A 13,063-nucleotide genomic window follows, 5' to 3' on the forward strand; every position below is an offset into this window, starting at 1 on the left:
TTATGATAACAGGGACCAAGATACAATAACCATATACGGCTTACCTTAGCTGATCTTAAAAAGCCATTGGCTAAACTAGAAAAAGAAAGTAATATAAACCACTTTCATATTATTGTCCAAAAAACAAATAAAGCTTGGATCAAGAGAGTCTTTATATCTGTAGGATTAGAAACTTGGGTGCCATCTTATGATAGCTCATAAAAAAATAGATGCAGAGCATGGCACTTAATTTTCATACTGAGTTGATCAGGCTGAACGGCATGTGGTGAGCAATTAATATCAGTAGTTAATGACAGCAAAAAACCAGCAAACCTGAGCAAGAGCATTTGGAAAGAGAGGGGAAAACCTTTTGAAAAAACTGCGCCCAGCAAGTAGCTTTGGTGTAGGTTGTATGATTTATTGCTTCTTTTCCTTACCAGTGACACGCTTAGTATTAGAAATAAATGTTTCTGCAATATGATTTTCAGAGGATGTACATAACCAATACAGCCATTAGAGGCTCTAAATTTTCTCCCTTTAGCTTGAATTAATGAGCAAAATTCAAACTTTAGACTTGCTTCTAGATTCTTGCTGCTGGACTATGTTAGTATGTTTAATTTTGAAAAGAGAGGTAAGATATGATAGTATTCTTCAAATACTTGAAACAATGTCACATGGAAGATATAACCTGGCTGCCCGTCACTATGTGTACTTAAATGGAAGGATACAGAAATCTTTTGGGATACTTTAATTTGGATTTCTGCACCGGGCAGAAGTTTAACTTCAGGGACCTATATGGGCTCATCCAAGTCTATGACTTTGTGTAATTCATTGGTATTTTGTGTGCATTAATATGAGACTCTTACATTAATTACTAGCAGTTCTGTTTTGGAAGTATCTATGGATTAAGAACTTGGTTCTTGTAACAAAAGGTATTTTGTTTTATGGATACTGGAGTGACCCTCTCATTTTATATAATCCCCAAATTATATAGAAGTAGCGGGTATTTAGGAACAGAACTGCAGTAGATTGTCTACTTGGCAAGGTGTAATGCTAAATATAAGTTTTGTGAAAGACCATATACTTTATAAGAGATAAAGATCTATTTTAATTCAACTGCTATTCTTACGATAATATTTTCTTGCTAAAGAAAGTTATTGTTATGGCATCTTCATCCTTATAGAAGAGGAAACGCTTTGAACCAGAAAGCGGAAACGTAAATTAAGTCATTGACAAGTTAATGAATAAAAACTAAAGTTTTAGTTAACACATGCCAACAACCCTATATCCCTGTGTACATTGCCAGGGAGATTGAAACAATCCAATATGTCCTTGTAACTTCTGTATAACTATAACTCTTGTAACTTCTGTATAATTATAACTCCCATTTTACTATGAGTGCTGAGGGGAATGGACAAATTCTATATCCATTACGTCTTTCAGTCTCAAATCATGATATCACTAACATAATAACTGAATTTATATCTGCAACAGTTGAAACTAGGCAAAAATTATCTTCAGACCTAACCTGATAACTTAGTGTCCTTGGACTGCTGTATTTTTCTTTTCTTTCTCTTTCATTTTCTTCTCCTCTTATATAACCCAAAATTGTGATAATGATAAACAATTAAGTAGCTATTAAGTAAACATCATCAATTATGCTTAATGTATTCCAGATAGAATTTTATTATTTTAGTGTATGCTTCTACATTTTGTCACCACATTTTGTTCATCTAAATTTTAATATATTACTATTTAATATCCTATAGACCAGGGCTTTTCAACCAGTGGTACGGGTAGCACCTGTGGTACATTGGCACCTGGCAGGTGGTACGCGACCAGCCTAGAAAAGTGGTAGCAGGGGAGGGGAATGAGCTGAAACGCTGGCAGCACTGCACAAGCCTGAGCGAGAGATGGCTGGAGCTACAGGGCTGTCAGGGCTCAATGGAAGTGCCAGGATCAGTGCCAGGCTCCAGCTGGAGCTCGGCGCTGATCCTGGTGCTTCTGCTGAGCCTTTAAGAAGCACCAATCAGTTGGAAAGCAGCGCTGATCCTGGTGCTTCTACTGAGCCCAGAAGAAGTGCCGATCAGCTGGAATGTTGCAGCATCTCCAGGGTCTTGTGATTTACATTCAGATGCTTGGCAACTGATTCATATTTATGATGGTCACAGTGTCCTAGGGTCATGTGAAGTGACCAAAACCTGCTGCAACCACCCAGCAGATGGGGGGAATAAAAACCAAACACCCCCCACCGCACGCCCACTGCCAATCCTCAACAGAAATGCTCACAACAATGAAAACCTCGGACAGAGGAAGAGCGCCGCCGGGTGGGCAGGCAGATGTCTTGCTCAGCTGTGGCTTGGGGGGCACTTTTTTCAGTGCCATTGTAACTTCGAACAGTCACTAAATGAATTGTTGTAAGTCGAGGACTACCTGTACTTTATCACTTTTTTCCTCTTTTTTGTCAAGTTTTTGACATCTTGCTAGGCGACTGGTGGTACTTGGATATTGCCATATCCTAAAAGTGGTACAGTGGGTGAAAAGGTTGAAAAGCCCTGCTATAGACCATCATATACAAATATAGCTTGTACTTAATAGTGAAGTATTATTTATGCTGCAGTCTGCTGCTCTTGTTCCTACATAGTTTTATTTTTCCTCTCCTTTTTTGTGTGTAATTTACTCACCTATCTTTATCTCATTCCCCGTGCCCTCTGTAATATTGTTACTGAACTGTATTTACATCTGATCACTGACCATAATAAAGGATGTTATTTGATATAGTGGTACAAAAGGTTTTAATAGAGAGTGCCAAAGACAGCATATTCTTTCTGCATAAAATATCTTTTATTATCTTTTGTTTTTTTTTCTGTAGATACCTCCGAATTTTTCAGAATGTGGACCTCTCTAGTAATTTTTATTTCAGGTATGTTTCTAATTTGAAATATTCATTGGAATTATTAATAATAACACTAGCAATAGCACACACACACACACACAAAAGCAGTTTATAAAGTCAGCATATTGCCCCCAGCAATTTGCATCCTCATTTACTGATTTCAGAAAGATGAAAGGCTGAGTCATCCTTGAGTCGATCAGGATCAAACTCCAGTCTGGGCAATTCTGCAATACTGCATTCTAACCACTGCCCAACCAGGGCTCCTTGATTTATTATTAATTGAGGATGACCTAGATTTTTCACATTTCCTTCTCTTATTGTCTTAGAATAGTATACTTAAAATATTCATAAATCGTGTCAATGGCTGAAATACAACATCCCCATGAGTAAGTTACACAACTCTCTCTCTCTTTCTCTCTTGCTTATCTTTTCTCCAGTATACATAACCCGATCTTTGTTGTTCTACTGTCTTCTGTTCCTCTGGAGTGTACATATTTTCTGAAAGATTATATGATATTATTTAAGTAGGAGAAGGTTTTAAATTGGCAGCATTTTGGAGGCTTTGAACATGGTTTAGAAAAATAATAAAGCTTAAAGGAAACCATCTATCTCAGGGGGAGGAAATTAGTAGACAATCACTTAAATATGAGCCAGCAGTGTGCGGCAGCTGCCAAAAAGGCCAACACAGTGCTAGGCTGCATTAACAGAGGGATAGAATCAAGATCACGTGAAGTATTAATACCACTCTTCAATGCCTTGGTAAGGCCACACTTGGAATACTGCATCCAGTTTTGGTCACCACGATGTAAAAAAGATGTTGAGACTCTAGAAAGAGTACAGAGAAGAGCAACAAAGATGATTAGGGGAATGGAGGCTAAAACATATAAGGAACGGTTGCGAGAATTGGGTATGTCTAGTTTAACGAAGAGAAGGACAAGGGGGGACATGATAGCAGTATTCCAATATCTCAGGGGCTGCCATAAAGAAGAGGGAATTAAGCTATTTTCCAAAGCACCTGAAGGCAGGACAAGAAGCAACGGGTGGAAACTAATCAAGGAGGGAAGCAACCTAGAACTAAGGAGAAACTTCCTGACAGTGAGAACAATTAATCAGTGGAAAAGCCTGCCTCCAGAAGCAGTAAATGCTCCAACACTGGAAGTTTTTAAGAAGAGACTGGACAGCCATTTGTCCGAAATGGTGTAGGGTTTCCTGCCCGAGCAGGGGGTTGGACTAGATGACCTCTAAGGTCCCTTCCAACTTTACTACTATTACTATTACTATTACATTAGAAGTTTTTAGATCTGCAAATTCCAGTGGAAGGGTAGTGAGTAGATGGCTTGTTACTAGGAATGTTTTTTTTTTTTTTTTGTCAAAAGAAACTAAAATGGCTGTGCATAACAGTTGCTTATGTCCACTTTGTCATATGAAATAAGACTTGAGTAGTCAGGGGAAATATAATAGGGCAGATCATCCTCATGTTTTGACCTTCAGTGACTGGTCAAACTTGCAATAGTGCTAAAAGGGAGTTACGACAGGTACTTATTTCCATTTGTCACAACATCTGCACAGTCACATGACTGTGATCTGGGTGCTTGGTACCCAGCTCACAATTACAGTGTTGCAGCAAGCTGTGATCACACGACTGCAATTTCTGATGTTTCTTGCCGGTTTCCCACAAGTAAAGTCTATGGGAAAGCCGGCAGGATGTTGAAAACCGCAGTCACGTGAGGCTGTTGCTTAGCAACCTGTGCAGTCATCACTTAACTATAGCAACTGGGACTGCCAGAGGTGCTATTGCTAAGCAACGTGATCACATGACATCACACTTTATGATCTTATCACTTAATAATGGTAGTTCCAGTCCCAATTGCTATTGTAACCCAAGGACTATTTTTAAGTTGGAATACAGTGACATTGGAGATACTTAGTAAGTGTGCAATTAGAATTAGGTTAGGAATGAACAGGTCATTATCATTGGATTAATTGGGATTTTATTACTATGAAACTGTACAATTAGATGACACAGAACTGTAAATTAAAGCATCTTGTTTTGGATAACTGAAAACTTTACAGAATGATGGCCAGTAATATTTTCAGTTTTTTTTATTTTTCTCCAAACTTTAGCTATAGCTATGATCTGTCCCACTCCCTTCAATATAACCTTACTGTTTTGAGAATGCCTCTAGATGTACTTAAAAAAGAAACAACACGAACTCGTCAAGAGTGTTTTGATATTTTTGAAGATGAGGGACTTGCTACTCAAGATGGAAATTGTAAGTATCCTTTGCATACAAATAAATCCAGTTTTTTTTAATGCTTTTAATTGCAGAGACCTCTTTTAAGTTAATCAGTATCACACTGAAAGCGTTCAGAGTTAATAAAGTATTACATAAAATGTCGATTACACCTAGTTTGATTTTTAAAGTAAAACAATTTCTACAAATTATTGATCCCTTATGTTGGTTAAGTTAGCATATAAATAAAGATAATCATTTAGACAAGTGATTGTTACTATTTTACAAAAATTCATTTATATAAAAACATCAGTGGTTATGGATTTATTTATAAGAAATTTATAAACCAATTTATAATCTATTAGTGATATAATATCTATAATCTATTATAAACTATTAGTGATATATAACTACTACCAATAGATACTAATGTCCACACTAATGGGAAAAATATTGCGGTTCTCTGATACCTTTGGATTATAAACAATGACAATTGATTAAAAGCCTTCAGTTTTTAGCTCACCTGTGTGAAGTAATTAAAATTAAATCATGCTTAATTATTTATACCGGTTATTTCTTCCCACAAGTTACGACTGTAAATGTGTGAAAAATTCTCTTCAACTTCAGAGTTTTCTACAAGTTACAATTCTTTATATCTGGAGGTCATAAGCTGGGAACCTTATGTAGGCCTATAGTCTCATCTAGGCAGTATGTAAATACTACATAATTGTGAGGAAGATTGCATATGGGTTTCATTCTATAAAGAAAGCAAATGGAAGCCAAGTAGTGCCCTTTTACTAGTGATAGCTTCCCTAAATGTAGTAGAAAGGGGTGCATTTAGTGTCTTCCAATTCTGTCAAATAGAAGATTGTGAGATCTCATAAAGCAGGGATGTCAAACTGGCAGCCCACGGGCTGGATGCATCACATGCAGGCCACATCCACCCCAGCTCCGCAAAGACAAAAAAAAAAAAAGACATTGCGGTACGTAATGATACATCACGTGATGTGATCGAGTTTGACACCCGTGTCATAAAGCATTTGCGTTGGTATATAGAATTAGGAACAGTAGTCACTTTTCCTATGCTGTTGCTGAAAGCCTTCCGTCAATAGAGCAACACAGTTTTGAATTCCACTAGTTTCTTAAAGAAGTGGAGAAGAGTGGGAACTTTCTTGTATGTCTTTTTGTGTCAAGGAATATGCTCTTGAAAAGTGGCTTATATACTTTCCCCCTTTTTTCCCCTTTAAAAAAGCACAGACCTTGCTTGGTGTTGTAGTGTAAAGGGAAGAACTCTACTAGATCAGATCAAAAAGTAATATAGATAAATATCTTGTTTCCAGTAGCAGTGAACAAAATGTTTCTGGTATTCTGATCTGTCTAATCTGATGCAATGATTCAGACATTATATGGCTCTTTTTGTTTGTGTTCCATAACATCCTTAGCATGGCCAGAATCTCTGGCCTTTGTTTATTCACCAGTTATATTGCAAGTTAAAAAACGAAGATACGTATCAAAATAGCTACTGCATGTGTGTGGTATAAACTAACAATGATTCGTCTAACTCAGTGGTTCTCAACCTTTTTAATGCCGCGACCCCCAACTGGTCGTAAGTTGAGGACTACTCAACTGGTCGTAAGTTGAGGACTACTCAACTGGTGCAACACCGTTTGCAGAATGGGACTTTTGGCGGGCTCAGCAGGGCAGAGACAGCCTGGACAATTCCTATTGGCTTTTGAAAGCCAATAGAATTAGACTCTATTCAAGAGAGTCTATTCTATTGGCTTTCAAAAGCCAATAGAATAAAAGGGAGTAGCACAGCTAAGGAAAAGGGGAAAAAATGGCGGACTGCGTTGTTTGGCGACCCCTGTGAAATGGTCGTTCAACCCCAAATGGGGTCCCGACCCACAGGTTGAGAACCACTGGTCTAACTTAAGGTTCAAAATAATGTTCTGTTTTTTTCATAATTTTTCAGGTGTATTTGGAATTTGCAGTGAACCTTACAGAAAATATGTATGGAATGGGAAATTGCTTGATGTTGTCAAAACTACAGTTCATCGAGACTGGCTTTTGTATGTTATTCATGGATTTTGTGGGCAGTCGAGTATCCTTCTTCTGTTAGTTATTAATGTTTGTTTCAGTAACAGCAAATTGCTATTCTAGAAAGAAAACTGAATCATGGTAACATACAATAAAGTCCTTCCTTAGGTTCTTTGTATGTGGTTATTAAACTCACCCACAAATTAATTAGCTGTTTTAAAAAGAACCTCTTAGATCTTAAGAGCTGGAAAACAAATTTTCAGTGTTCATCTACATGCAGATAATGAAGCATAAAGAAGGAAAATTCTTATTCTAAGCATGCCTATTACGAGAAATCATGAATGGGGTTAGTGTTGCCAGTGAAGAAATAAAGACCAAATAAAGACTTCATTTCCTACCACAATGACTGTGTCGGACTTCACTGTGAAATAATTGAGCCTACTCCTTTTGGAGCAGATAGTAGAATAGCTAACAAAACCTAATTACTATTAAATGTATTTTTAATATAATAGAACAATGGACATGGATATACCAAAGTAAATGAGACCTTATTTATTATTTTAGAGTAAAGACATAACTGTTCTAGGTTACATCCAACATTTGATTTAAGAAAAGTTCTTCTACTTTTAGATCAGTTGAAGTTGGAGCATTGTGATTTTTGTGCATTTCCTTTTTTTAAAATAGTTTTTAATTAAAAGATTTTATATAGATAATAAGTATATTCAAAGAAAAACATAGTAAATGTGAAAGAGAAAAAATAAAAAATAAAAAAGAGACAAAAGAGGTAGAAAAAAAGAAAAAACAGTAGACATGAACAAAAATATAAGAAATAGCTTCTGATCCTCTTGGCAGTTATACATACAATTATAATCAAATCTGTCTCTCTAGGATTACATCATATTTCTCTTCTTTCTATAGACTATTTTTTCTAATCAACAAAACACAAAGTCAGAAAATAATTTTCTTTTTTATATAAAAGTCCATAAAGAGTTTGCAGTCATCGATAAATGTCAATAGTGACCTTTCTCTAATCAAAGAATTCAATTTGGTTATCTCAGCAGGTTCAGTCAATTTTACCAACTATTCATGGTTGGTAGTGCCGAATGTTTCCACCTTTGTGCATATAATAGTGTTTGCCCAGTGATCATAAATTGAAACAGTCTTCCAAGACATTTTCTAACTGTGTATCCATCAATTCTAAGGGGAAACGGTCTAGCTTTAATTGAATATCACTCTTTAAAATCCTTCGTATGAATGTGTTTATTTGAATCCATTTTTTTAAAAAAAATGTTTACATGTCTACCAAGCATGATACAATGTCTCTTCATGTTGCTCGTATTTACAACAGACATTTAGAATACCTGGATATATTCTAGATAATATCTCTGACATTACCTACCAATCATACATCAGTTTATACTTTTATAGTCTTTCTATCCTGGCTTTTGGCATTTCCTCCACTCTTCCTTACAGAAATTGTCTAGCTCAAAAATATTCTTCAAGGAAAACTGGGAAAATGCCATCATGTTAATATTTAATTGAATCTGTTCTTTTTGTCTATGGCAGGGGTAGGCAACCTTGGCTCTTTTATGACTCGTGGACTTCAACTCCCAGAATTCCTGAGCCAGCATAGCTGAAGTCCAAGAGTCATAAAAGAGCCAAGGTTGCCTACCTCTGGTCTATGGAGATTCTCAGTCATCCAGGTCATGGTTGTCCCAAACGTGCTTTTTCAGAAGGTAACTGGACTTTGTTTTTCCTTGAAGACAATTTGCTTCTCATCCAAGAAGTTTCTTCAGTTCTTTGTTTCTCCTTGAAATGTCTTCAAGGAAAAACAAAAGTCCAGTTGCCTTTTGGAAAAGCACCTTTGGGACAATCTGTTCTTTTGTTTGGTCACATAATATTTACTGCATTAGTGACTGTTGCACAACCTCAGAGAATAATAAAGCCACTCCATGATTAATAATTGGCAAGATGATATGCTAGTAGAGATTGGTTTATTATCTTGTCCTGAATTCAATAGCTTAAAAATTTGGTCTTTTTAAGCAGTGTTTCTCACAGTTGAAATTGCCAACTGAACGTAGTTAGATTTTTTTTTTTTAATAAACCTTACTCTGATTTGTAAGAGTGAATTACCTTCATTTTCAAATCCTTGGATAGTTGCTTAAAGGAATCCATGGTTATTAAAATAGAAAGAACAACGATCCCAACCAGAGATTTAGAAGAGTCAGAGTATTTATTTACCTCTGAAAGTCTGGCTAATTGTGCCATAAGCATGATGAATAACAGATTTGGAGGCCTTATTGATAGCTTTACTATATAGTGTAGTTTGTTTTTTAAAAAAGCAACACTGAATCAACTGGAATGGCATCTAAGCTTCTGCACCTGCTGTATTCACTCTTTTCTTATTTTGAATCTTATTTTGAATCTTTAAATGGTTGAATGTACTTCAGATTTCCCAAAAGATACAATGTTTAATTTTGTATCACGCAGAGGTTATGTTAACCTGTCTTCACCAAGGGATGCACAAAACATACAATTTGACCAGCAGGGCCTGATATTTTTCCATTCAGCTCTTAAGTAGAATTTCTGCCTTTCTTGTTTTTTATTAGGTTAGTTTGAAAGATTAAAATGTCATATTGCTAGACTAAAACAACATTTTTTTTTTAAATAAGAACGGTGCACCTGCTCTGTGTTTATGTATATGCCAGGACTAAAAGGGAATTAAAAGAAGAATGTGGGGTAGTAAATGACATATATTTATAAACCTTATCTTGGATTCCAAGAACTGCTTATTTATGGTCGCCCAGTGTATGTCACTTTAATAGCCAGAAGATCAAGTAAATTTGCTGGAACACGGTTTCTAAAGAGAGGAGCAAACTGTGAGGTAATACATATAATAGAGTTTTTTTCATTGTTTTTTTTTTCAAAATTTTATTTATAATACAATTAAAAAACATTGGATGTAACGTGACATTCCAGTATATACATTCTTATCAAGTTGTTCCACATTTTACAATCGATTCTTCATCTATAATTACACATCTAAGTTATTTATACAGTACTTATTCTAAAATAACATGTATAGTTTTTTTTCATTGTTGTATGAAAATGTTGCATGAGATGTACTCTCCCCCCCCCCCAGGCTTGGACTTGGTGATAACTGTTTTTTGCTATTTAGGCCAGTGGTTCTCAACCTTTCTAATGCCGCGACCCCATAATACAGTTCCCCATGTTGTGGTGACCCCCAACCACTTATACATCACTGGGTGCCAGGGGGAAAAAATGGCGGACAGCCTTGTTTGGCGACCCCTGTGAAATGGTCGTTCGACCCCAAATGGGGTCCCGACCCACAGGTTGAAAACCACTGATTTAGGCAAATCTAAAGTTCTAAATCATATTTTTTCTTGGTTTTGGCAAGTGTATATAATGAGGTCCCAGACAAGCTAGTTTATACTTCATTTGTTTTATTAATAAGATTGATCATCTTAAATAAAATTACAAAACCTCTGCGTCTGTTATTGTTAGATGCAGTGATTTCAGGCTTTTCAATATACTTATGTGTATTGTAATTTTATGATTGCAGTGTATGTGTGCCCAGAGGAATGTTCATTTATGCATTTCAGATTTAAGATTTCTTTGACAAAACACTGCAAGTTAGTAGAATTCAGATTTTTATCATAAATCCATAGGAGCTTCAAGGTCAAACTGTTTAATCGGGTTGCAAACCTAAGAACTTATTCAAAACTGCTTGATCTTCTTTTTCTTAATGTCTGAGAAAATATTGATACTCATTTGCGCAAGCAAATTTCTTAATTATGCATTAAGGTAGAAGGGCTTTTTCCCCCTGAGTTTTGGAGATCAGTGATTGTGGTATGATATTTTTTAATCCCTGTGGGCTTTCTCTGTTCTGCTGTTGGTATCCTCCTTCACTCTTTTCCTCTCTCTTCCAATTGCCCCATGGACACTTCAGATAAGCAAGCTCCAAGCAAATGTGAATAATATCTAAGAATTGTAGATATTAAGAATGTATGTTATTTAGTGGTAGTGTATCCATCAATACAGTGGCACTTCTGAATCAATCATATTGATACAGAATTTAAATAGAGGTATGTTTAATGTCATGATCATCTGCCTCACTCCATCAATATCAGTCTACTGTATATCAAAGTGACTTTCTGTTTCTAGTTGCACAGCAGAATTCTTTTCAGGGAACCACATACGATGGGAGGTGCATAGTTAGATACTTCCGTGGCATAGTGTTCTCCTTCAGTCATGATATCTGGTTTGGAGTAAACTGTAGATTTAGGAACAGAAGGAAAAACTACAATTTTAGTGTAGATGACAGCAAAATGAAATTAGTGAGACATTTTTCCAAATCTTATTTAGATCTAGAGGTACAGAAATTATTGTTGAATGGTTAAGACAATGCCATGAATCATAATCAATCCCGTGAATCCATCAATTTTTCCTATGCTAAAATGAAAACTTGGGTGACAATTGAGTGATGATACTTTTGAAGAGGATGTTGATAATTTGAAGTATCATAAAGTTACTGCTTTTTTCATGCAGGGAGATGTAGCAAATGAAGTAGAAACTGAGCAAATACTTTATGATGCTTCAGTAATGTCATTTTCTGCTGGAAGCTATTCATCTTATGTCCAAGTGCGAGGTTCAGTCCCTCTGTATTGGTCTCAAGACATATCGACTATGATGCCTAAGCCACCAATTACACGTACGTACAAAATATTGATTTGTAGCTTATGTGCAAATTATGTGTTGGTAAATTACTGATTCTTGTGCTTCCAGCTGTAGTTTCAAGATGGAAAAAATAATATTTTGACCAGTCAGAGCTAATTGCAAATTGTACTGGTAAAAGTTTTCTAAGTGATAGCATTAATATATTGTATACTCTGGTTATGCAATCTATACTATCATATCCTAGGAAAGTGGCCATGTATCCTCTTAATATTTTATAGATAAGGCATTTTAAGACATAGACAAATATATTTTCTTCCTTACACCCACACTTTAGCACACCTCTTTTTTCTTTTCTAAGGGCAGCCAGCTAGTTTTGCAGATAACCTCCCAATTGAAATTTAAACAGGATCTGTTGTTACATTAGGAACAGAGCTTGTGAAGGTAGGTAGTGAGGGAAAGGCTATTCTTTCAAAATAAATATATTAATTAGATGCAATGCGAGGCTCAGCTTTCTTAAAGAGGCTGCTGGCCTCATAGCATCCTTGTGCTATTCTCCTAGCACAGTGGTGGCGAACCTATGGCATGGATGCCAGAGGCGGCACTCAGAGCCCTCTCTGTGGGCACGTGTGCCATTGCCCCAGTCCTAGGCCTTCATCTGGGTTTTATAAAACTTTTTTGCTTTAGGCCTCCACCGCCATGTGCAAAAAAAAAAAAAAAGTTCAGTCAGTTTCATCTTCTCATGAGAAAAAAAGAGATCTTACAAAGTTGGAATTGATTGATTGAACTTTTTAGTCCCACCCAGTCTGCTGTTACCACTGCAGCCACGCCCACCCAATTGACCACACCCAGCCAATGGGCCACACCCACCCGGCACTCGATGATGCATAAGTGGGTTTTGGGTTGCAGTTTGGGCACTCAGGCTCTAAAAGGTTCGCCATCACTGTCCTAGCAAGTAGTATCTCTTGCAAGACTTTTTAAGAAAGTTCTGTTTGTTTGTGGAGTGTGTGGAGCCTCCTTAAAAATGCTGCCCCCTATAGTCTCATGAGAAATACTACTTATGGTACTAGGAGGATAGCATGACGTTGCCCTGATTGTACAAGAAAGTTGAGCATCACATTGCATTGCACCTCATGGGAGCAGGCTGAACCCTGGAGAGCCCCTAGGGACAAGAAGCAAGGCACCAGGTGCCTCAGGGATGGGGGAGACCTTGGCAGGCAAG

General features: G+C 36.7%; 1 protein-coding gene across 1 annotated transcript in view; it reads left to right on the plus strand.

Moving 5' to 3' along the window:
* FIG4 (FIG4 phosphoinositide 5-phosphatase) overlaps positions 1-13,063 on the plus strand; it is an 87,391-nt gene that overhangs the window by 18,738 nt on the left and 55,590 nt on the right. Inside the window, exons 5-9 of the mRNA XM_039351182.1 lie at positions 2,852-2,902; positions 5,000-5,148; positions 7,082-7,210; positions 9,930-10,030; positions 11,716-11,878. Of these exons, the coding sequence (XP_039207116.1) occupies positions 2,852-2,902; positions 5,000-5,148; positions 7,082-7,210; positions 9,930-10,030; positions 11,716-11,878 (593 nt within the window). The remainder of the gene's footprint in view (positions 1-2,851; positions 2,903-4,999; positions 5,149-7,081; positions 7,211-9,929; positions 10,031-11,715; positions 11,879-13,063) is intronic.

This window comes from Crotalus tigris, unplaced genomic scaffold (assembly GCF_016545835.1).
Source record: "Crotalus tigris isolate CLP2741 ecotype Arizona unplaced genomic scaffold, ASM1654583v1 scf7180000018371.15429387391:27106975, whole genome shotgun sequence".
In the NCBI taxonomy this organism is placed as follows: domain Eukaryota; kingdom Metazoa; phylum Chordata; class Lepidosauria; order Squamata; family Viperidae; genus Crotalus; species Crotalus tigris.